Raw genomic sequence first — 26,984 nt, forward strand, 5'->3', positions numbered from 1 at the left:
TGCAGGGTCGTTTTGATTTGCATTTCCCTGATGACTAAGGACACTGAACATTCAGAGGAGCCTACCACAGAGGGTCTCTGAAAGACTCTACCCAGCAGAATATTAAAGCAAATGCTGAGACTCATAGCTAAACTCTGGGCAGAGTGCAGGCAATCTTATGATAAAAGGGAGAGATGAAAGACCTGGAGGGGACAGGAGCTCCACAAGGAGAGCAACAGAACCAAAAAATTTGGTCCCAGGGGTCTTTTCTGAGACTGATACTCCAACCAAGGACTATGCATGGAGAACCCCTGCACAGATGTAGCCCATGTCAGCTCATTGTCCAAGTGGGTATCCTAGTAAGGGGAACACAGGCTCTCTCTGACATGAACTCAATGTCTGGCTCTTTGATCACCTCCCCCTGAGTGGGGAGCAGTCTTACCAGACCACAGAGGAAGACAATGCCACTAGTTGTGATGAGACCTGATAGGTTAGTGTCAGAGGGAAGGGGAGGATGATCTCCCCTATCAGTGGACTTGGGGAGGGGCAAGGGAGGAGAAAAGGATGGAAGGATGGGATTGGGAGGGGTTGAGGGAGGGGGCTACAGCTGGGATACAAAATGAACAAATTGTAATTAATAAAAAATAAATTAATAATAATAATAATAATAATAATAATAAAAGAGCTAAAAGGGAAAGCAAACGTAACCATGCAACTGTGTATGTAAAAGCATTGCAACTGAAAAAGATGCTGTACCAAACATGGCTGTCTTCTGCAACAGAGCTCAGCAGTATAGCACTTAGCATGGATGAGGCTCTGGGTTTACACCTCAGCAATGAAGAAAAAAAAATATCCATTATGGTTCCATTTTTATAAAATTCTGCAGAAAGTAAAGTAAAGGTACTTAAGGTTTATCTAGAGGGAAACACAATAGGCAAGCAGAATAAAATATACTCATCATTCTTGTGAATGAAAGCTAAAGTCAGGGAATAGATAGCTAAAGGCTAAAAAGAAAACACATTTTGATATATTGAGAATAAAAGAAAAATAAATTGACAAAATGACAAAACTTGGTTGATAAATACAGTTATCTCTCTCTTTCTCTTGATCCATATCTGTTAATTTAACCAATTACAGATAGAAAATATTTCATAGACCACCAAGGCTTACATCACGGTGGCAGAGCCAGGCAAGGTAGGACCACTCTGATGAACAAATATGTGATGGAGATATATATATATGATGAGTGGAGTGGTAAGTGCTCTGTAGAGAGAGACAGAACTAGAGACACTAAGGTGTTGAAGACTAGGCTGATGTGAGTAGCCTCTGCTGCCACCTGAGCCCATGGTGATGTCCCAGACTGTGCATCCACTGAAGGCCATGTCTGGGCCGGCAGTCTTCCAACATCATCTGTATTGATGTCCATGGCCCATGTTACCACCAGAGGTCACGCAGATTTCCATAGTCTGTGCTCCAACATGAAGCCATGTTGATGTCCATGGGCTGTTCTGTCACTGGGGGCCATGTTGATAGGAGTAGCCTGCACTACCATCTGAGACCATGGTGATGTCTGTGGTCTGGGATGCCTCTGAGGGCCTTGTCTGGGCCCATTGTCCTACTGAAGCTGGGGCCATGTTTGTTTTTGTGGCTTTTGCTTTTGCCAGACAACATATGGAGGCCCATGATCTGTGCTCCCACTAACTGTAAAGTGCAAGGAACTATTCTTGAAGTTATATTGATGCTTGCAGACATATAGTTGAGAAAAAGGGATATGGAAGGCTTCTTTGACAACCTCTACTCCTACCCCAAGCTCCATTCCACTCCAAAAAGGAAAATATTCCAGGAGGAAGTGAACATACCTGTATTGAACATGTGCTGACTCTTTGACTTGCCCCTGCTCCCTACACAATGCATGAAAACATGTGGTTACATAGCAAGTACATTGCATTGTGCAGTACAAGTAAGCCAGACATGACTTAAAGACACACATACATTGCACACAGATACTACAGCATCTTACATGAGGAATTTGAGCCCCACAGAGTTTGGAATCCACAGGGGTCCTGGAACCAATGGCCCATGGATAATAAGTGACCGTATGAGAGAAAAAACTGAGCAAATTGAAAACCCAGACAACAAAATTCGTAACTGTGACTAAAATGAGTTTAAGAAGAAAAACAAAACCTAAACCAATGAAGCTCAACTTTAATATAATATTTTATTTTTTAAAAAGTACAGCATCCTTAATCTTTCAGTTTAATATTGTTTGTTTTAGTGATTTTTATGAATCACTATTAATTCTTTACTTCATGGGATCAAAGAACAGAGTGCTGTTACTTTCCTCAAAGTTATATACAATGATAAATATCAGTGACACAAAGAATCGACCCTACCTCTTCTCCTTTAGTTAATTCCATCATAAAAAGAATTTGGTCTACACAATAAAGCTAGATATCAGTAACTTAATATTTGCAGATAATGTGAATGAAACTGAATTTCTATATTAAGTTTGAATAATACAAAATAAGTTCAAATATAAGCAGCGAGAACAATAAGTGTCTAAGAATAAAAATCCATTCTCACATGCACACATACAGCATTTCTCAAACTTAGTTCTGTATGTAGATTACCTGTGGGACTTGTTAATTCAGGTTTAGAGGTTGTGCAGCTGACAGGTGGGACTCGAGCTCTGAGATTCTAATGACCCCTTCAGTGCTGCTGTGGGTCATTTTCTGAGCTGTAAGGCAGATAGATGTGCATGCATGTGTAGATGGACATGTGTGTATGTATGTACGAATTCCCGTGCATGACTTTAAAACATAAGAACTAAAATGAAATTAGTGAAATTATTTTTAAAACGTAAAAAGCCAAGCCCCAGTGAATCTGCCTACAAAAAACACTCATATACCTAAGGCTCAGGGAACATTGCAGAAGGGGCAGGAAGACTGTAAGAGCCAGAGGATCAGGAAGTATGGTGTAAGACATTAATTCCTAGCAATGTAAGAAGCTATACCCATATTGTCTCACCAACATGACTGCCCAAACATGAGCCAAAATCAATAAACATACCAAAGATGACACCAAAAGGCATGCCAAAGTGGACAGGGAAAAGACCACAAGACCTCAGTCCTACACAAAGAAGTACAGAAACTAAGGAACACTGAGAGCCAGGGAAATAGTGTTCTTCAGGGAAGAGCATACCAATTGGTTATCCAGTACCAAATGGTCAGCTCTGAATACATACAGGTAACATTACACAGAATGGGCAGATTATATTTAGCAGTGTGTGTGTGTGTGTGTGTGTGTGTGTGTATACCTATACATTTACATATGTGCATTTAGCAGTAATTAATAAAAATGAGGTATGAATTTAAAATAAGGGGAGGCTTTGAATGGAGCAAAGGAAAGGAAGAAATTTTATAACTGTACTAAAATCTCAACAATAAAAGAAAAATTTTAAAGCTTGTCCAATATCACAATTCATCTTAAAAGAAAAGCACGAAATGTTTAAATATTACTGAGACCCTTACAAATATTTAAGGAAAAGGAATATTATATTTTGGAATAAAAGAACATTATACCAAAATCTACTTTTACAGTAATGAAAATGATCAAATATTTTGGTTTTATTACTTTTGTTTGGATTTTTGTTTGTTTTTATCTTGTGTTTGTTTATGTGTTTGTTTTGTTATGTTTGTTCTGAGACAGGATCTCTCCATGTAGCTCAGCATAGCCTTCAACTTACACTGTTCCTGCCTTCCCTTCCATGCCTGGCACAAACAAGATAAAGATTATAAACCTCATCAGTAAGAATAAGTGTATCATATTAACTAACACAGTTCTTCACAAGGAAGACATTAGCAGGCTCTTTCCCTCCCTGAAACTGAGCAGTCCTTATTCCAAATGCATGGTACTTAGTACAGTTTCCATCCCAGTAAAAGCAAAAGACTACCTCAAGCATGGAAATGTGCCGACATGCCTGGAAACTCAGAATAAAACACTGAAACAAGGACAAACTTTTTGCCCAATGAATCAGAAAGTCACCAACAAGGGTGAAACAGACCAACATTCCAACACTTCACTGTTTCACAAAGAAAACTTTATAGATCATGGTGCACACACATCAAATAACATGAATTTTAATACAGAGATAAACGTGAAGGCATCCACAAACAGAAATCTTAAAAACTAGAAGGCTACCACATCTTACAAATTCATTTTAAAAAAAATAAGCTTCCATCTCACATGATCTGCTATTTTACTTCTCATCCTTTAACGCCCAAGTGAGCCACCAGGACCTGCTGCTCACACCAACTCCATTCTTGTCCCAGAAACTAGGACTTCCTGTAATTCCTCTGACAGGATACTTGCTTCTTACCAGAAGCTTTATCAACATACCTAAATCAGAGTCACTTCCTCTGTGTTGAAGACCAGGCTAATCAGCGCAGAGGCCGCTTTCTGATTACAATTACAGTTTCTCACTGTAGCCCTGGGGAGACTGTCCATTCTGATCATAGCCAGCCTCTGCCTCTCTAAATAGCGACAAATGATACATGATTAGACGTTTTAAAGGACAAATCATCATTCTCTCAACAAGTTGCACACAACCTAAAATAGAGCTTTAAGAGGACATGTCATTTGGAGAAGCATCAATAAATTAATAAAAAGTGTGGAAACTAAGACTTTACAACCACTGCTAGCATTTGCCTGCCAAATATCCAACAGGAACACACAGTGAAAGCTGCAATTACTACAAGAGGGTCAAAAATAATAGGTGGCCAGATGAAACCTCTCTTCCAACATTTCTAAATGCCCCTTTCTGATTTCACCGTCATGGGGGAAGCTGGGTTCAGATCTTCTTTAGGAGCTTCTCTTTCAAGTGAGGATTCACATAGTTCAGGGAGGGTCAGACTGTAGTCAACAGAACACGGTCCAGTCTAAAAATAGACAGGCCCACATCTGATCCATTGTCTGTCCAGAAGCACAGAAGGCTCATAATTACAGGTGATGTAGAAACGTCAGACTAGTTCCCACGCTGTCCCCTCCCCATGGTCTCTCTCTACGCACTCACATGAAAAGCCACTCTTAATGCATCTGCTACCTCTTCCCTCGTTCTGGTTAAGTTATTCCCTAACTTCTGCTCCTGCTTACAGCCCTCCACCCGTCAACTTAAGCCTTTTTTTTTCTAAAAGAATTTGTCCATCAGAGCAAGACTCTTGGAAAAGAGTTTGGCAGAAACAGGACTCTGCATGATAGGCTAGCAACATGCATTCATTAAACAGCCTGGCCCATCACATCTGAAGATGCATGCTATATATGTGTAGATGAAGGAAAGGTACAGCTAGGATGCAGAAGAAAGCCTCTGATCAGAGTCAGAAAACCCAGGAACCTGGACAGAACTGTGTTCCTACACAATTAGGCTTCCGTTTAAGGATGGCTTTCAGAAAGCGAGGGCAGTAAGCCTGCTTTAGAAACTTGCTTCTGTCTGAACTGATAGAGTGTTAGCAGGGGCTGTCTATTTGTAACTCTACCATGAATCAAATGGGCCTTTGTGAAAATTCTTAAGTATCCTATATTTAACTTAGATCTTACCAAAACCAGTGTGCCCTGTTCTTTGGAAAATAAATATGCATTTTCACAAGCATTGCTCACGGAGCACAGCCGCTTTTTTTAACTGGGAACCCTCTGATATAGAGACCGTTGCAGCTGCAGAACAGGCAGGAAAGTATGCAACAAAGACCTGTGGCTATTAACGAATTAGAGCTTCCTTAACCTCTCTGGTTTCTGTTTGTGTCTAAAGTGGAATGGATTGAGCCACCTCGTCATCGTATAACTTAATAATCATCATGGGCCAGAGGGAGGTGGTTTATTTCTTTTTTGCCCCTATAGAAGCAATGTTTCTGGGAAAGGAATTATCTTGATCTGTGAGTTTTTCAATCTCGAGTTCATTAATACACCCAAAAGAGTCCCATAAATTCTCTAACGTTGGTCATCTATGTTTTCATGCACTTTTTAAGACAATGGTTTATATACCTCTTGGAATGTCGGGAAAAAAAAGTCAACCGTTTACTTCAATGATTAACCAGTTCCAAATAACTCCCATCAGCCTGTGGGCAGTCTTGCAAAGCATTATTTAGTAATTTCCTGTTGGCTTTATGTCATTTGGGTCCCACATCTATAAGTGTAGTAGAAGATGCATTTGAAACTTTCATTAATGGAGGTCCCCTATTACTGATGATGGTATAACTACATCTGCCCAGATCCCTGCTCTGTCAAATGCCTTGGATGGTACCTAGCCTTAAGAGTTCTGAAGAAATCAAGAAAGGGGAATTCCTTTCAGTTTATCTCTGGAGTAAAAAGGCAACAGATGATCTAGTTTCCACCACTTGCTGCAAATTTCATGATTTCCTTTTAATTGCTGAGTAGTATTCCGTTGTGTAAATGTACCACAATTTCTGTATCCATTTCTCAGTTGAGGGACATCTGGGTTGTTTCCAGATCATCCTGAGTGAGGAATCCCAGAAGCAGCAAGATACACATGGTATATACTCACTTATAAGTGGATAGTAGACATATAGTATAGGATAAACATACTAAAATCTGTATACCTAAAGAAGCTAAGTAAGAGGGAGGACCCTGAGTAATATGATCAATCCTCACTCAGAAAGGCAAACAGGATGGACATCGGAAGAGGGAGAAAAACAGGACAGGAGCCTACCACAGAGGGCCTTTGAAAGACTCTACTCAGCAAGGTATGAAAGCAGTTGCTGAGACTTATAGCCAAACTTTGGGCAGAACGAAGGGAATCTTACGAAAGAAGAGGGAGATGAAAGACCTGGAGGGAACAGGAGCTCCACAAGGAGAGCAACAGAGCCAAAATATCTGGGTATAGGAGTCTTTTCTGAGACTGATACTCCAACCAAAGACTATGCATGGAGATAACCTAGAACCCCAGCACAGATGTGGCCCATGACAGCTCAGTCTCCAAGTGGGTTCCCTAGTAATGGAAACAGGGACTGTCTCTGACTTGAACTCAGTGGCTGGCTCTTCGATCGCCTCCCCCTGAGGAGGGAACAGCCTTACCAGTCCCCAGAGGAAGACAATGCAGCCAGTCCTGATGAGACCTGATAGGTTAGGGTCAGAGGGAAGGGGAGGAGGACCTCCCTTATCAGTGGACTTGGAGAAGGACATAGAGGGGCATAGAAGGGAGGGTGGGATAGGGAGATGACGAGGGAGGGGGCTACAGCTGTGATACAAAGAGAATCAACTGTTATTTATAAAAAAAATAATTATTTTTTTTAAAAAAAGGCAGTGGAGACATGCTCTTCTCAACTGAGCTGAAAAGCTAAGACACAGCAACATAGCCAACAGCTCAAGTGAGATGAGTTGCTTCTCTGTAAGTCAAGTCTGGTAACTGCACTGAAGAGAAAAAGAAGGCCAAACTGAGAAAGTCCCTTACCCAAAGTGGCAAAGCCAAGACCAGCCTCCTCAGCTGAGATCTACAGCTCCTCCCCTCCCATGCCACCACACCTTCCAGCAAGCCTAATGATCTCATTCAAAAGAGTCTGACCCCAGTTACAGATTCTTTTATCCAAAACTCAACAGTTTAAAACCTCTCCTTTCATCAAAGTAGCCATACCAATGCATGAAATGAAAGTAGAACTGGAGTTGCCTCGGGGAACAAATGAGCTGGGAGGGAAAAGCAAGGAGGGACGAGGAGATGCACAATGTACTATATAGAAATGTATATGAAAATAATTTGTAAAACAACATAACTGAATATTTTAAAGGAAGGCATGCCGTAAATGACCTATGTGGTATACACAGTATAAGTTATGTTTGTTTTCTTTATCATTACCAGACTTATAAAAATAAATTCAGTACTGCCAAGTAGATTTTATGTTACAAATTTAATTTGTTTTTCAATCATGCTGACTTGATTGTGTTCTCTGACAAATCACAGAAGAGACCTCATTCATTAGTATCTTTTAAGATGATATAGAAAACTGAACACATGTGATTACATTCCTATACACTTCTGGTAATTGTCCTTTAAAGATCTAATGACATTTGTGTTTCCTTTATCTTTTTACAGGAGTATCATTTTAAACCCAGCCTATTTCCGAAACCATCTTCGTCAGGCAGCTGTGTTTAGATGTCTGGAGAGATACTCAGAAGCTGCCCGGTATGTTTGTTACAACTTTGTGAAGATTTATTTAAAGTTAAATTAATTTTACCCTCCGATTCTGGTAATAGCATAAGAGGACATTCCATTTCTCTCATGGAATATGATTTTACCCAAATTATTGTCTTATAAATGTCAAGCCAACAATTATTGAGTATCTTTTTCTTTAATTAAAGCTATTCCATGTTCATAGCTCTTAGCAAAATTCAAACTTTCCAGCCATGAGGTCATTAATGATGATGGGAAACTTCCACAGATATTAGAAAATAACTGACCTCTTAAGTCTCCAGGATGTTTCAATTGTAACTACACAGTTCTGTGACTCGAGCTTGGAGGTGAAGTAAAATCATGATGAAAGGACCCCAGCAAGCCAGAAGTCCATGTCTAAAGAGATAGCATTTGTTGGTTATCCCAGGGTTGTGGTGATAGTTATCTGTTGGACCTCACTATTTAAAAGAAAACTGAGTGAAGCAGTGGCTAATGTTATCATCCCCAGAACCTAAATTTTTTGGAAAAAAAAAATTGTAAAAGTCATGCAGCAACCTAAATACCCACTCTAACGTCACTGTCACTTGTCTTATGCAAGGATAAAATTCACCATGCTGATTTATTCTCTTTGGCCCTTTTAATCAAGGAATTTCCCCTTTCTCCTAAAGTGCAAAAAAGTATTTATTGTTTTATATGGCTGTTTCTAGGAATTCAGTGAGGGGAAAATAAGAGCAGTTTCTAGAATTTGTCGAAGCACAACTTAGAAGGTCAAATCTATATTAATAAGGATGAGGTGTATAGTCTTTGGGCAACTCTTGTCTCTAGAATGTATATAAATCTTCGTATACAAATATTTCTTTGAGTGGTAAATAAAGTGGTTCTATGACATTGGTGCTGTGATATGGACGTCCAGTGTAACATGGGTCCATACATTGCCAGAAGCTCAATCAAGTGAATGCTATGAATAGTACAGTAAGCCCCAACTACTTGCACTTTGCAATCATACAGCACATCTTTTTACTTGTGGTTTATGATGCACTTTGAAATATGAAAACAGGTTCTTGTCACTCCATTCACACTCCATTTTCCATATACAGTTTTTTTTAATTCAACACACACATGTGCATGCGCGCGCGCGCACACACACACACACACACACAGAGTTTGTTAAACTTTGCTAGCTCACTACAAAAAGAGCTAATATCAAGTTCGGGGGTTATGGCTTACTAATGTGTTGTGAATCCAATCTAAAGATCCATAGAAACCTACTTCTGACCTGAAGCCAAGACTGCAAAAGGTACAAATGCTGCCGTGAGTGTTTTTGTGCTGACTTGAAACATACATAGTTAAACAAGAATTTAGCGAGAGTCGGTTGTTAAACAACTGGACAAATTAGAAGCTTGGTGAGAATTTATAAGTTAGAAATCAAGAGGTCCACAAAGCCAACTCTGTTTATTTTGTTGATTGATTGGTTGGTTGGTTGGTTGATTGGTTGGTTGATTGCTTGGTTAGTTAATTGGGTGGGTTTTTGTCTGTAGAAGATGGGTGCCAGCAAACCACTGGTTATATCTTAATATTATCAAACCTAACTGAGCCAAAGCAGTGACCAGAGTCATTATGGGTCTCAAAGCAAGCAATGGACATAGAATGTGTCACTGTTTGCCATGTAACACGGGCACTGCCAACTCCATTGTTCTTGCCATGTCCCCTGCAGTGAAATAGATGCATCTGTTTAATATCATTGGATGATGACTTGACAAGTTCCTGATAATCATTAGTTATGCTGGTGTGCACTTTTCCCAAAGGAGAAGTAAACAGTTGCTATCACATCCAGCCACTAATCATAGGCAGAAAATGTCTTGGTTTTCTTGGCAATTAGAGCTGTCAGTACCATGCTCTCCAGTACAACCAAAAGTAAACATGGACATCTTAGCATCTGCTTAGACATTGGCTTTCCAATGTAAACCAGCACATACAGTGCCCATTTTTATCAGCAAGTCTTCTGTGGGTAGTTTGTTCCGGGCACTATAAAAATACAGTGTCAAACTAATCTGTAAAGCCAACACAGCAAGTTTCCTGCAAAATGTCAAGTACCCATGTTTCTGGGCAGGATAGCCACCAACCAAATAAAAATGAATGTTTATTGTGCGAAGTAGTCAAAATAAAACCCCAATTCTTAATAATTGTATTGCTCAGCCAATTTTTTGTCAAAATGTAGCATTTACAGGAAGCCCTCAGAAGCTGAATAACTGAGGTGGACTGAATAAGAGGTTCCAAGGAAACATGTCAGAAAGATTCCCAGGACAGCATCATGAAGGTACAGGCTCTCACCTACACAGAAGAGAATGCTGCTGGAATTGGATGGAAAGCTCGGTCAGGTTTACAATAGGCAGATCATTTTATTATGTGTGCTCATGGCCTTTCAGAAACATCCCACTGGACAAAAGAGCAAGAATATGGCCATGGTCAAATAGAATAAAATGAAGCCTATTTATTTTATCATGGCATAACTCTATGAGGATTCTGGTCACTTCAGACGAAACAATTGGAATTAGTTAAATGGGTAAAATCACATTTTCTGCAACAAAACTAAATTAACATTTCTGTAACCACCAACATACCATACTACCCCATGAGAAGCAGTCACTCTGGAAAGTTTTATCTGAAGTAATGACTACAACAGTTTCATAATGTCTCTCTGTGCCTCTACATATAAAAATGTCTATGGTGACAAAACGGTGTTCAAATCTGGCTTTTCTTCCCTAACACAAATAGGTATACTCATGTGCACAAATACTAAAGATCATACGATATCTACTTCTACCTACAATGAGGATGTATAATAAAAATATAAGCAAGTTATTATACTGTGCATAAAGAGGCAAGTGCAGGTAACTCTAAAGATAAATGAGCAACAAAGCCTCTTTATTATTAGTTAATCATTAGCTATGTTTCTAAATATCTGAACCAGAGCATGGTACCACACTAAGTGGCGTGCAAAGCCAGGCAGATAGAGTGTACAGGTATATCAGAATTCCAATTGTAAGATATAAGAGTCAGTTACAAGACACAAGGGTGGCTAGGGGTGGTGGCAAATGCTCAGTATCTCAACAATTGGAAGAAAGAGGGGGAAAGGTCATCAAGTCAAGGCCAGCCTAGGCTACATGAGAAATTTTACATCAAGCTTGGCTACATAAGAACATATCCCAAGACAAAAAAAAAATGGAGATAGATAGATAGATAGATAGATAGATAGATAGATAGATAGAGCGAGCTACTATTTTATTTATAAGACACCATGATCAAGATTACTTATAGAAGGAGTTTACATTGCTTACATTTTCAGACAATTAGTTAAAGTCTCTGGTCATTATGGTAGGGGAAGATGAAAACAGGCAGGCAGGCATGATACTAGAGCAGTAATTGAGGGCTCATACGCACAAGGCCATATCTCTTAATCCTTCCCAAACAGTTCCCAAACAGCTGAGTACAAAGTACTCAACTATATGAGCTTTTAAGAGACATTTACACTTGAACCACCACAGTCTACATATTGTATTAATAAACTGTAGCCATCATATAAATTTACCTGGACACTGTGATAATTAAGGTAGATCCTTTTAAGAATCACATCAAAAAAGCATGCAGGACAAACAATTTATACAAAGCATGTGGCTACCCTCCCACAGGCCCTTCCAAAGATAACACCCATTGCTTAAATCCAGATCAAGAAGCTGAACAGGGCTGGAGGCTCAGTTTTTAAGATCTCTTGAGTCCATGAAACACAGCTTCCCAAGAAAGTTGTTGATGTATAGATGTGGGGACTTATTGGAGCTCTTTCTAGTACAGTCTCATTTTAAAAAAGCTGAAGTGAGGCTGGTGAGATTGCTCACTGGTTAGGAACATGCTCTGCACTTCTAAAGGACCCAAGTTTGATTCCCAGCACCCACATCGGACTGCTCACAGACACTTGGAACTCCAGCTCCAAGGCGATCCAGCAACTCTGGCCTCTGTGTTCACTTGCGTATACCTGCACACATGTACAGAATTAAAATTAACAAAAATAAAATTTAAAAAATAAGTAAATACATAAGCAACTATCCAAAATAAGACACACACACACACACACACACACACACACACACACACACACACACGTTGGCTCACAACCACATCTAACCACCTCCAAAAGATCTGATGCTCTCTTCTGGCCTTCTCAGCTTGTACACATGAGGTGTACATACAGACAGGAGAAATTTTCACACATGTGTACACACACACAATAATAAAAATTTTAAAGTTGAATTATTTACATGAAAGCATCCATTGAAGCATTCTCTAAGTTCCACTATGGGGCTGCTTCATTTCCTGGGACCAGAAACCACTGGGGAACAGCAGCTCACCCCAAACACCATCTTCTGTGCCTGCTACATTTCCCACGAATGGCAAATATCCTGGAACAGCAGCTCCTAGCTCCACTAGAGTGCAGCTGCAGAGACCTGCAGGCACTGTCTGCCTAGGACCATCTGTACCCAACCTCCCTCAGCATTTTCCAAGTTCCACCTATGGGGCTGCTCCATTTCCTGGGACCAGAAACCACTGGGGAACAGCAACATGATCTAAGCACCATCCGCTAGGCCCACTACATTTCACTGTATATCAACTGGTGGGGAACAAGAGGTAAGACCCTTTCCCCAGCTCCCGGCCTGCCTGTCAGAGACCAGCTGCAGAGGCCTGCAGGTAAGGTCTGCCTTGGCCCTACTCCCACCAGCATGCCACCTACAGGACTTACCCCGTTTCCCTGGACCAATAACCATCAGAGAAGAGCAGCAGCATGCTCCACAGACCATCTTCTGGACATGGGCCACATCTCCACCGCATGCTCAAAGACCAGAAATCATCTGGAAAGAGCATCCTCGGGGAGCAGTAACAACCATGAAGGAACAGCAGAGACCAACACCCATCAGACACCAGCCAGCCTGCCCCATTTTCTGGTCCCCATCCCCAGAGACTGGCAGCCATCAGAGACTAAAGTTCTCCCTGTATCTCTGGAGATCTGCTATCACCCAGGAAACCCAAAGAACTGCTACCATCTGAGACTACAATCCTAGAGGGCAACCACCATCAGACACCACCAGGTTTATGAACACCAAGGACAACAAACTGGCTAGAGGCCAGCGTAAGAAAACAAGTGACAAAACCGAGGGCCATAGTATACTACTGGAAACCAGCAGTCCTACCACAGCAATCCCAGAAAACACTGTTACACCTGAAGCACAAGAAAATGATCTTAAATCTGAGGTTATAAAAATTATAGAGGCTTTGAAAAAGGAAAATAAATCCCTCAGAGATATCTAGGAAAATAAAATCAAACAGGAGAAGGAACTGAATAAATCCCTTAAAGAAATACAAGAAAATACAATCAAATAGGAGAAAAGAATGAATAAAACTGTTCAAGACCTAAAAACAGAAATAGAAGCAATAAAGAAAACACAGTCTGAGGCAATTCTGGAGACAGAAAACATATGGAAAAGAACAAGAACTACAGACACAAGCATCACCAACAGAATACAAGAGATGGAAGACAGAATATAAGGTGTAGAAGATACGATTGAAGGAATTGATAAATCAGTCAATGAAAATATTAAATCTAGGGGGCCTGGAGAGATGGCTCAGAGGTTAAGAGCACTGGCTCTTCTTCCTAAAGGTCCTGAGTTCAGTTCCCAGCAACCACATGGTGGCTCACAACCATCTACAACTGTCTATAGCTCCAATTCCAGGGGATCTGGCACCTTCGTACACATGCAGGCAACATACCAATGCACATAAAATTAAAAAATAAATAAATAAATAAATCTTAAAAAAAAGAAAATGTTAAATCTAAAAATTTCATGACACAAAACATCCAAGAAATCTGGGACACTATGAAAAGACCAAATGTGTGAGTAATAGGAATAAAAAAAAGTGAAGAGTCCCAGCTCCAAGTCCCCGAAAATATTTTCAACAAAATCATAGAAGAAAACTTCCACAACCTAAAGAAAAAATACACCTATAAACATACGAAAAGCCTACAGAACACCAAATAGATTGGACCAGAAAAGAAAATCCTCCCACCATACAATAATCAAAAAATAATATACAGAACAAAGACAAAATATTAAAAGCTGCAACCTGAAAAGGCCAGGTCACATATAAAAGCAGACCTATCAGGATTATGCTTGACTTCTCACCAGAAATTCTAACAGCCAGAAGGGCCTGGAAAGATATCTTACAGACACTAAGAGACCATAGATGTCAGCCCCAACTACTATACCCGCAAGACTTGTAATCACTACAGAGAAAGAATACAAGATAATCCATGAAAAAAAATTTTAAACAGTACCTAACCACAAATCCAACCCTCCAGAAGATTCTAGATGGAAAATTCTAACCCAAGGAGTTTAACTTCACCCAGGAAAACAGAAAATTAATAACCTTGCATCAGCAAAACCAAAAGACTGGAAGCGCGCGCGCACACACACACACACACACACACACACACACACACACACACACACATACTACCACCACCACCATCAAAATAACAGGAATTAACAACCACTGCTCATTAATATTTCTCAACATTAATGGACTCAATTCCCTGCTAAAATGATGCATGCTAACAGAATGGATGCAAAAACAGGATCCATCAATCTGTATACAAGAAACACACCTCAGCAATAAACAATGATGTTACCTCAGAGTAAAGGGCTGGAAAAGGGTTTTCCAAGCAAATGGTCCCAAAAAGTAAGCTGGAGTATTCTATCTAATATGTAATAAAAATGACATTCAACCAAAATTAATCAAAAAAGATGGGGACGAATACCTCATACTTATCAAAAAGAAAATATACCAAGATGATATCTCAATTCTGAACATCTGTACACCAAACACAAGGGTACCTGTATTTGTAAAAGAAACATTGCTAAAGTTTAAATCACACATCAAACCCCACACATTAATAGTTGGAGGCTTTAACAAATAACATCCCACTCTCACCAATGGACATATTCTGAGACAGAAACTAAATGGAGAAATAAGGAAAAACAGGAATGATGAATCAAATGAACCTAACAGAACATTTCACCCAAACACAAAGCAATATACATTCTTCCCAACAACTCACAGAATTTTCTCCAAAACTGACCATGTACTCGATCACAAAGCAAGCCTCAACAGATACAAGAAGATTGAAATAACCCCTTGTGTCTTATCAGACCATCATGGATTAAAGCTGGAACTTCACAATAACAGAAACAACAGAAAGCCTATTAACACGTAGAAACTGAACAATTCCCTACTTGATGACCACTGGGTCAGGGAAGAAATAAAGAAAGAAATTAAAAACTTTCTAAATTCAATGAAAATGAAGGCACAACACACCCAAACTTATGGGGCACGATGAAAGCAGTGCTAAGGGGAAAGTTCATAGCACTAAGTGCCTTCATAAAGAAGCTGAAGACAGCTCATATGAGCAATTTAAAAGCACACATAAAAGCTCTAGACCAAAAAGAAGCAAACACACCCAAATGGAGTAGAGAGCATAAAATAATGAAACTCAGAGCTGAAATCAATAACTTAGAAACAAAGAGAACAATGCAAAGAATCAATGAAACCAAGAGCTGGTTCTTTGAGAAAATCAACAAGATAGATAAACTCTTAGCCAAACTAACAAAAAGACAGAGAAACAGTATCCAAATTAAGAAAATCAAAAATGAAAAGAGGGACATAAAAACAGAGCCTGAAGAAATCCAAAGAATCATTAGGTCTTACTTCAAATGCCTGTATTCCACAAAATAAAAAGGCTAAAGGAAATGGACAAATTTCTCAATAGAGTTCATTTACCAAAGTTAAATCAAGAACAGGTAAATAACTTAAGCAGCCCTATAACCCCTACGGAAATAGAAGCAGTCATCAAAAGTCCCAGTCAAAATGTCCAGGGCCAGATAGTTCTAGTTCAGAATTCTACCAGACCTTCACAGAAGAGCTAATAACAATGCTCCTCAAACTATTCCACAAAATAGAAACAGAAGGCACATGGACACACTCATTCTATGAAGCCACAGTCACTCTGATACCTAAACCACACAAAGACTGAACAAAGATAAAGAATTTTAGACCAGTCTGTCTCATGAACATTGATGCAAAAAATACTCAATAAAATACTCACAAACCAAATCCAAGAACGCATCAAATACAACATCCACCAAGATCAAGTAGCCTTTATTCTAGGGATTTAGGGGTGGTTCAATATATGAAAATCCATAAATGTAATCTACTATGTAGATTACTGAAACTGAAAGAAAAAAATCTCATGATCATATCATTTGATGGAGAAAAGGACTTCAACAAAATCCAACACCCGTCAGGATAAAAGTCTTAGAGAGATCAGAGATACAAGGCACATACCTATACATTATAAAAGCAATATACAGCAAGCCGATAGACAACATCAAATGAAATGGAGAAAAAGTTAAAGCAATTCCACTAAATTCAGAGACAAGACAAGGCTCTCTATATATATCTCTTCAATATAGTACTTGAAATCCTACATAGAGCAGTAAGACAACTAACAAAGATCAAGAGGATAAAATTGGAAAGAAAGAAGTCAAAAGATCACTATTCTCAGATGATATGGTATTATATATAAGTGACTCCAAAAATTTTACCAGGGAACCTCTTCAGCAAAGTGACTGGGTACAAAATTAACTCAGAAAAATCAGTAGCCTTCCTGCATACAAATGAGAAATGGACTGAGAAAGAAATTACAGGAAAAAAAAAAAACAGTTTTCACAATAGCCACAAAAAAACATAAAATATATTGGTGTAACTCTAATTAAGCAAGTCAAAGACCTATATGACAAGAATTTCAAGTCTCTGAATAAAGAAATTGAAGAAGATATCAGAAAATGGAAAGATCTCCCATGCTCATGGATTGGTAAGATTAACATAGTAAAAACGGCCATCTTACCAAAAACAAACTAAAGATGTAATGCAATTTCTATCAATACTTTAAGACCTTGAAAGAAGCGTTCTCAATTTCATATGGAAAAACAAAAAGCCCAGAATAGCTAAAACAGTCCTATACAATAAAAGATCTTCTGGAGGTATCTCCATCCCTGATCTCAAGCTGTGCTACATAGCAATAGTAATAAAAACTGCATGACCCTGGCATAAAGACAAACTAGTTAATTAATGGAATCTAACTGAAGACCTAGAAGTAAACTCACACACCTACAGAAACTTGATTTTTCACAAAGGAGCCAAAAACATACAATGGAAAAAAAAAAGATAGCATTTTCAACAAATGGTGCTGGTCTAACTGGATATCTACATGCAGAAAAATGCAAATAATTCCATATTTATCACCCTGCACAAAACTGAAGTCCAAGTGGATCAAAGACCTCAACAAATAAAACCAGACACACTAAATCTGTTAGAAGAGAAAATGCGAAGAGCCTTGAACTCATTGGCACAGGAGACAACTTTCTGAACAGAGCATTAACAGCACAGGCTCTAAGATCAACAATCAATAAATGGGACCTCATGAAACTGAAAAACTTCTGTAAAGCAAAGAACACTGTCAATAGAACAAAACATCAACCTATGGACTGGGAAAATATATTCACCAACCCTACATCCAGCAGATGACTAATATCCAAAATATATAAAGAGTTCAAGAAATTAAACACCAACAAACTAAATAATCCAATTAAAAATGGGGCACAGAGCTAAACAGAGAATTTTCAGCAGGAGACTATCGAATGGCAAGAAGCACTTAAAGAAATGCTCAATGTCATTGTTCATCAGGAAAATTCAGAACAAAATGGCTATGAGATTCCATCTTACACCTATCAGAATGGCTAAGATCAAAAACTGAAGTGACAACACATGCTGACAAGGATGTGGAGAAAGGAGAACAGTCCTCTATTGCTGGTGGGAGTACAAACTTATACAACTACTTTGGAAATCAATCTGGCACTTTCTCAGACAATTGGGAACAGCTGTACCTCAAGACCCAGCTATACCACTTCTGGGCATGTACTCAAAAGATGCTCAACTATACAACAAGCAGACTTTCTCAGCTATGTTCATAGTGGCCTTATTCATAGTAGCCATAAAGTGGAAACAACCCAGATGTCCCTCAAGCAAAGAATGGATAAAGAAACTGATACATTTACACAATGGAATACTATTCAGCTACTAAAAACAAGGAAATCATGAAATTTGCAGGCAAGTGGATGGGTCTAGAAAAGATCATCCTGTAGACAACCCAAACTCACAAAGACAAGCATAAGTATCTCACTTATAAGTGTGCATTATCTAAATAATACAGGATAACCACACTACAATCCACAGACCTAAAGGAGCTAAGTAGCAAGGAGCACCGAGGGATGATGCTTAATTCTCATTCCGAAGGGCAAATAGACTAGACCCCGGAAGTGGCTGTAGAGAGCAAACAGTATGGGAGCCTACCACAGATGCCTTCTGAAGACTCCACCCACAGGGATCGAAGCAGATGCTGAAACTCACAGCCAAACTTAGAGCAGAGCTCAGGGAGTCTTAGAAATGCTGTGGGGATAGAAATACCTGGAGAGGATAGGATAGGTCTTCTTCACAAGAAGACCAACAGAGCCAACAAATCTGAGTCCAGGGAAGGCCTGCCAGAAACTGATGAGAACCAAGGACCATGCATGAAGAGGACCTAGACCCTCTGCTCATATGTAGCCAATAGGTAGCTCTGTCTCCACATGGGTTCCCTCTTAAAGGGAGCAAGGGCAGTCTCTGACATGAACTCTGTTACCTTCTCCTTGATCACTTCCCCCAGGAGAGGCAGCCTTACCAGGCCATAGAGGATGCATCCAGTCCTGATGAGACTTGATAGGCTGGGTTCAATTGATAGGGAAAGAAGGTTCCCCCTTTATGAGGACTAAAAGAGGAGAATAGGGGATAAAGAGGGAGGGAGGGTGGAACCAGGATGAAATGAGGGAGGGGGCTATGATAGGGACGTAGAGTGAATAATTTTTTAATTAATTTATTTTTTATTAATTACAACTTACTTGTTTTGTATCCTAGCTGTAGCCCCCTCCCTCGTCCCCTTAATTTTTTTAAATAAATTTAAATTTAAAAAAATCCATTAAAAAACAGTTTTCCAATGACCAGTATGTGTATCTTTCCAAATTTAAAGTTCACTAAAAGCTTATTTTAAGTAAGATTATTTGGATAGTAAGGCACAGTGGGACAGGCCTGTAATTCCAGCACTCCCGGAGGCAGAGGCAGGCAGCTCTCCATGAGTTCCAGGCCAGCCTGGTCTAAAAAATGAGTACAGGGTAGCCAAGGCTACATAGACAAACCCTGTCTCAAAAACCAAAACAAGCAAGCAAACATTATTTGCTGGATATGATAAATGCACACCTAAGGCAGGAGGTATGGCATGAATTCAAGGCTAGATTAGGCTACATAGTGAACTGGGAAGCCTAAATAACAAAGTGAGACCAAAGGAAATGTAAATCTGGGGAGGTACAGCCATAGGTGAGACCCTATGTCAGAAGGAGGAAGAGGAAGAAGATGAAGATGAAGAAGAAGAAGGAAGAAGGAAAGATAAAGAAAGAGGAAGGAAGAAAGGAAGGAAGGAAGGAGGGAGGGAGGGAGGGAGGGAGGGAGGGAGGAAAGAAGGAAGAAAAGAAGGAAGGAAGGAAAGAAGGAAGGAAGAAAAGAAGGAAAGAAAGGAGAAAGGGAGGGAGACAGCCTGTTAGATGTGTTTCAGAGACATAAATTTATTTTCTTATACTGTTTGTTTTTCTGTTTGTTTGGTTGGTTGGTTTTTGAGACAGGGTTTCCCTGCGTAGCCTTGGCTGACTGGAACTCACTCCACAGACCAGGCTGGCATTGAACTCAGAGAGATCTGCCTGCCTCTGCCTCCTAAATGACGGGATTAAAGGTGTGTGCCACCACTGCCCAGATTCTTTATTACTATATTTAGCAATTTTTTTAGTTAGAACACAAAGCAGTAGCTTTCACTGAGTTTTTTTTCACATATGTGTGCTTTTGTAATTTATTTTTGCCCATCCTTTGTTTTACTCCCACCTCTTGCCTGACCCCTTTTTCCACCCCCAATAATTCCTCCCCTGTATCTGTGTCACATATACCCCATTCCCACTCTTCCTTACCCTGTATATGCAAAGCTGAAATTCAATATATAAAAACAGGAAAGGTTTATCTTTCTGAGACTGCTTTATTTCACTTAACACGATGAGCTGTAGTTCCATCCTCTTTCCTTAAAATGTCCCAATTGGATTCTTCTTCATGACTAAATAAAACTCCACTGTACATAGGCACCACATTTTCCCACCGACTCTTCTGTTGATGGACCTCTGGGCTGTCTCGAAATTTCGGCTGAAAGTTTGATAGATTTGGCAGGGAGTTCATAAGGTCCTAAGCATTGTTGACTGCTGCTTTAGTGGTGGGCTTGCTGTGAGTCTATCTACATTGTTATATCTTCTTGATTAAATTTGTAAGCAGTATATGTGTAAGGGTTTATTTACATTTTCTTTATTTTCCAGGGTTTAATACAGATTTTGAAAATATTCTCGAATTTAGATGAATTTAGATGAGACATTTTTATTAACTAATAATAACTAACCCTTCCTATCTCTACTTTTATTAACCTGGATCTTCTCTATATCTAGCATCAAACACTGGGAATAGAAGAAATTTATCCCCACATAACAAATGCTGCATCTGACAAACCCACAGTCAACATTAAGTAGGGAGAAATCCAGATCATTTGTACACAAACCAAGAAAAAAAACAGCATTTCCATTTCCCCACAATTATTCAGTGCTGTGCTTGAAGTCTTGAATACAGCAATAACACAAATGAAGTAATAAAAGGAATATAAACTGGAAGGGAAAACATCAAAGTACCTTGATTTATAGATGACATGATTCTATACATAGGAGTCCCAAAACGCTTTGCTGAAAACTCTTACATGTGTTAAAACTTTCAGCAAAGTGATGGAATAAAAAATCAATATGTAAAAATCAGTAGCCTTCATGGATACACTTAATAAGGTACTGTAAGAGAAATCAAGGAAATTGCTTCAAAAAGTAAACAAATGCTTATAGTAAACCTAACCAAGGGAGCAAAAGGCCCCAACAAGGAGAATTTGATTTCACTGAATTTGAAACCAGTGAAGGATAAAAGCTGCAAATGTGCTGGTGCCCTGCATTGCACTAGGAATCAGGGATCAGTCAATCAATCAATCAATTAGTCAGGCATTAATAACATGGAAACAGCTATGTTTTCAAAAGCAATACAGATCCCGTGTAATTCAGATCCAAACTGCAATGTCAATCCCCAAAGAAACAGAAGTCGTAAACTTCATGTGGAAGCACAAACGGCCCCAGAGAGTTAAATCAGTCCTGAGCAAGTGATGATGATGGTGGTGGTGATGATGCAGGAGTTATCGCCGTATTGATTTCAGTTTGCACTAGAGTCATAATAACAAAAACAAAGGAAAGGAAAGAGAGAGAGAGAGAGAGAGAGAGAGAGGGAGGGAGGGAGGGAGGGAGGAAGGAATAAGGAAAGGAAGGAAGGAAGGAGGGAGGGAGGGAGGGAGGGAGGGAGGGAGGGAGGAAGGAAAGAAAGAAAGAAAGAAAGAAAGAAAGAAAGAAAGAAAGAAAGAAAGAAAGAAAGAAAGAAAGAAAGAAAGAAAGAAAGAAAGAAAGAAAGAAAGAACACAGAACGGTGCTGGCACAAAACCAGACATATAGACTAGTGAAATAGAATGGAAGAGTGAAGCATAAATCCATACAGCTTCAGTGACCTGATTCTTGAAAAAGATGCTAAAATATACATTGGAAAACAGCCGTTTCAACAAATGGCACTGGGAAATCTGGATATTCACATGTAAGAAAATAAAACTAGATCCCTATTGCTCAGCTTATATAAAGAATCAATTCTAGATGGAATGAAGACCACGTTGTAACATTATGAAATGTAACTCTGAAATGTTAGAGAAAAAAGTGGTGAAAATACATTAATCCATGGGCAGGAACTTTCTCAAAAAGATGCTGGTCACTTGAAAATGACATCAACACCTGACCAATGGTAGTTCTGTGCCAGCAAATCTTATGTGGAGGTAAGGCTAGGGTTAATCCAAGGAAGGGAAGGCAGAAAATCTTTGCTGGTTGTATGTATGGCACAGGATTAGTGTCTGGACTACACAAACAGAAAATAACAACAAAAACCTAAAGAAATTTAACCAAATCAATAAATGAGCTAATAGAGGAACCGTCTAACAAAATGAAATATGAATAACTAATAAAAATGGAAAACTTTGCAACATTATGAGCCATTCGAGAAATGCAAAATAAACTTAGAAAGAGGCTCCATCTCTCCCACCAGAAAGGCCAAAAACAACTACAAAAGGAGATGAAGGTGTGAACGAAAGGGTTCTGTTGTATACACTGGCCAGAGTCTGCACAGTCTAGCCGCCATGGAGGTCAGCGTGGTGGTTTCCCACAAAGCTAAAACTGTCCCAGCAATATCGCTGCTGAATGTTTGTCCAAAAGAAGCCGCATCACCAAATCAGGAAAGTCCATGTGCACTGCAGCACCACTCACAGGAACTAAGTTATGGGCCGCCTCCCCCTAACCTCGTATGCAACAACAGCAGAACGGATAAAGGAAGTGTGCATAATACACATACAGTGAATCTTTCAACCCTGAAAAGAAAAAAAAAAGGTCATTTGCAGGAAAACAGATGCACTGAAGACAAGCAAAGTAAGCCAGTTTCAAACAGGCAAGTACTGTATTTGTGCCCTCATCTGTAGTTCCTAGGTTTTATATGGATACAAGACACCATTTGTGTATGTGTTACTTGAAAAGAGAAGCGAAGCTATCACAGGGAACAATGAGGACCTGTGGGAGGAAGAAGAAACAACAGAGATGAGAGCAGACGGGCATGAAGGGAATATGCTCATATATAATATATACGTGTATGAAGATCATTTTATGTAACACACCATCATGTAGAATAAGTACACACAATGAACAATTTAAATCTATGTCATAATTTTAAAAAAATTCAAGAAAAAAATTTAAATGTGAGAGCAGCTTTTTTTTGATAAATTCCTTTTTTATTGTTTATTATTATTAGTTACATTTTATTAACTCTGTATCCCAGCTGTATCCTGCTCCCTCATTTCCTCCCAATCCCGCCCTCCCTCCCTCCTTCCCTCCCTCCCTCCCTCCCTCCCTCCCTCCCTCCCTCCCTCAGCTTCTCCCTGCCCCTTTCCAAGTTCACTGACAGGGGAGGACCTCCTCCCCTTTCGTCTGGCCCTGTTCTATAAGGTATTTTCAGGGCTGGCTGCGAAGTCCTCCTCTGTGGCCTAGCAGAACTGCTCCTCTCTTGAGTTCCTGTCAGAGATAGTCCCTGTTCCCCTTACTATGGGAAACCAATTGGTTATTGAGCTACCATGAGCTTCATAGAGAGCAGCTTTTTTTAAGACCTTCAGAAATTTAAGATTGCAGCTATGGGCATGGGGGGAGGGTGAGTTGACCTTGAGGGAGTCTACTTTTAAACAGCAGATTCCCAGTGAAGATGGCAAGTAGCACCTGTCCTCCAAGTCACACGAAATGACATGATGGCACTCCCCTCCCCTAACAACCAGCAAATGGAGGAGGAGTTACAATCTCGCCCAAACTGCCACTTGGAGTTAAGGCTTGTGAGGCAGGGCTTGTCCTGGGGGTAACCTGGCCAGGGAGATGGCCCTCTGCTAAATAGCAGCACCTTCTTCCTCCACATTTTTCAGGTCTCTCGCAACCTCTGTAATTTTCCCAAGCTCGTTCTCTCTTCTTTGAGAAGAATGTTCTTGTTTTTCTTTTCTCATTCTGACTCCTCTTCACTGGATGACGCAGAGAAGGCTTCTGATCTTCCATCTTTCCCAGAAGTCCTGTTTTTAACCTGAGAGGCTCTCAGTATGTCAAAAGTTGAAGTCGTCATTCCTAGGGTTTTTTCTCAGTCCACGTAGAGTAAACAAATTTATTTATCTAATGAATATATTTTAACTACTTACAGCAATACAACAATTCATATTACTAAATATGACAATTTTTCTGATTTAATCCATGATTGTAGAGAAATTGAGACCTGGAGAGCAACCATGAGCAGCTAGCCTACTCTGGGTTGCAGATCCCACAATGAGAAAATTTATGGTAGAGAAACACTAATGAATTCTGGACTCAGGAGTCTGCATTCCCTCCACATCCATCTGTAGGATTGCATTACATTTCCCAGAATGGATAATAAAGTAACTCTTAGTAAGTAAATGTGTTTATAAACCTGACCAGTTGGTCATTAAACAGATCCATCTCCTGATGGATTGACCAAGAGGCCACAGAAGGCTAAGGCATGCAGCCACTGTTACCCTCTGCTCCAGCTTTATATGTATCCTGAAGTTCAATGTAAATAGAGTTGAATTCTATAGCTTGAGTTAACAGTGATCCGGCCTACTCTTTAATTCACAATGCTTTCTTTTTTACTGTGTGTGTGTATTAATCTTTGAGTGAGTGGGTGAGTGTGCATGTGTGTGTGTGTGTGTGTGTGTGTGTGTGTGTGTGTGTGTACATGTGGGTATACGTATGCCTTGGTATTTGTGTGGAGGTCAAATGACAATTTTCAGAAGTTCTCTCCTTCCACCATGTGGGTTCCAGTGGCGGATCTCGGGTTTTCAGGCTTGGCGGCCTTCACTTGTTTTGCCGTCTCACTGACCCCTCCGTGCTCTTACTTAACATCACCTAATGTATGCTGTACTATGAATAAACAGACTGACAGATAGGTGATTCCAAACTGTCTTATCGTCACCATTTTAAAAGCAATGCCCTTACCAAATCACCAAATCACTGGACTTCAGAGCAGTTTTATGTCACAGTAAATGGGGTTAAGACTATAACAAACAGATGAAAATGGTATAAAGTTATGTTAGCTGCTGCTTTACTTAAGAGTTTTCTCCCTCTTGACCACTTCTCAGCTTTAACCTCTCTCCTCTGCCCTTTGAGCTTCTAACACTGTTTGCTCATATTTCATCTTCTCAGGGCCAACACTTTCATCCTCTGCACACCACTGCTTGAGTGCCAATGACACCTGGGAGCTTTTCATTGGAAACTTCATAGCCAATGCAGCATGTTGGTTTCTTGAAAGCGTAATGATGGGGGCCTTACTGAGGGAGCTGGCTCATGGTGGCGACCCTGCCTGACTAGATAGAGGCCGTTATCACAAGCATGGATTAGTTACTGAGGCAGGAGGTTCCTAATAAAGATTAATTTGCTCTACCTCCTTCCACCACGACATCTGAGAATGACGTTGTCTTGCCCTGAAGCCTTCCACAGGAAAGCCATTGACATCATCTCCTCAGCCTCTGGACCATGAGAAATTAACTTCTATTCTCCACATGATATATTCTCCATTTACTCTGAGGATCAGGATAAAATAGGCCACATCACTAAACAGACACTGTTACACGTTTCAGGCCTCTGGCTTCTTTCTTCCAATGTCCTCCCTCCCTTGCCACACATTTGCCCCACAGAAATCAGCGCCATTCCTCATGGAAGCTTTGTCTGCCATTCTCAGTGAAGCTCTTGCTGTCATCAGTCCTCCTTGGTGGTTTCGGTTGGTTGGTTGGTTGGCTGATTAGTTGGTTTTTAATTGATTAGTGATTACAGATGCTTTTCTTTGTTTTGACACTGAGTTGGAGAGGGTTTGGGGTACTTGAATGTTTCAGAACTCTGGCCTGTGGATAAGCGCACAACAATACCTTCAAAAGGCAAATGCATCAATAGTGAGTCTTTTGCGACTGAATGGTCAGCCGTGCCTGAAGTAGAGCACACTAGCATGTCAGTTTTTTAGTGAAGCACAAAATTTTGTGTCTCAGCTAACTATGGGCATCAAGAGACCCCAGAGTCATTCCTGTTTGACTAAGCAAGAGCTTTTATTACTTTGCAGTACTTCAGGATGCATGCATTCATGGCTTCCTTTACTGATAAGCTGGATAACAGGTTAGTAGAGGCAGGAGCCAGTGGGTTTCATGAAAACCGGCAAGAACATGGGGCATTTGTTTGGGAGTTATTCCTGTCTTCCTGCTGTTTCTCCCATTTCTTCTTGTTCTTTCCTTCCCAGTTGATCCTGCTGAAAGTAATGCATATATAAATCACCGTCTGCCAAGGCGTGATCCAAAAATAAATTGAAGTGTTCAGGAATCTAGCAATATAAAACAGTGACTGTAGATAAGCAGTCACTCAGGAGCAGGATCATAACAGCAAGAGGAGCAAGCTTTGTCAGCTTCTCTAGTGTCATGGAACTCTGTGATTTTAAATGAGATTATTATGTATCGTGCAAAGGAAGAGAATGTTCTGACAGGTAGACTCCACACAAGTGATTCTGAAGAGATGATAGTAGTGTTGGGAGCTTATTGGAACCCAGTTCTGATTCAATTAGAAGCATAAAACCCATTCATTCTCCATGCAAGGCATTAGAAAATGCATCATGGGATTTTTTAGTATTTTTTTATTATTATCATTTATTAGAATTTATTCAATTTGTATCCAGGCTGTGGCCCCCTTCCTCATCTCCTCCCAATCCCACTCTCCCTCTTCTCCTCTAAGTCTCTCCCCTAGTCCACCCTGGGAGTGGGGAGGAGGTGCAGCCTTGCCAGGCTACAGAGGAATACAATGCAGCCAGTCCTGATGAGACCTGATAGGCTAGGGTCAGGTGGAAGGGGAGGAGGACCTCT

The 26,984-nt window shown here is 40.0% G+C and overlaps 1 protein-coding gene across 1 annotated transcript in view; it reads left to right on the plus strand.

Annotated features, from left to right (window-relative positions):
* The window catches only part of Spata16 (spermatogenesis associated 16), a 293,192-nt gene that overhangs the window by 110,718 nt on the left and 155,490 nt on the right, over nt 1-26,984 (plus strand). Inside the window, exon 3 of the mRNA XM_055626224.1 lies at nt 8,075-8,164. Coding sequence (XP_055482199.1) covers nt 8,075-8,164 — 90 coding nt within the window. The remainder of the gene's footprint in view (nt 1-8,074; nt 8,165-26,984) is intronic.

Source organism: Psammomys obesus, unplaced genomic scaffold (genome assembly GCF_907164565.1).
Source record: "Psammomys obesus unplaced genomic scaffold, mPsaObe1.curated_primary_1811, whole genome shotgun sequence".
Lineage (NCBI taxonomy): Eukaryota > Metazoa > Chordata > Mammalia > Rodentia > Muridae > Psammomys > Psammomys obesus.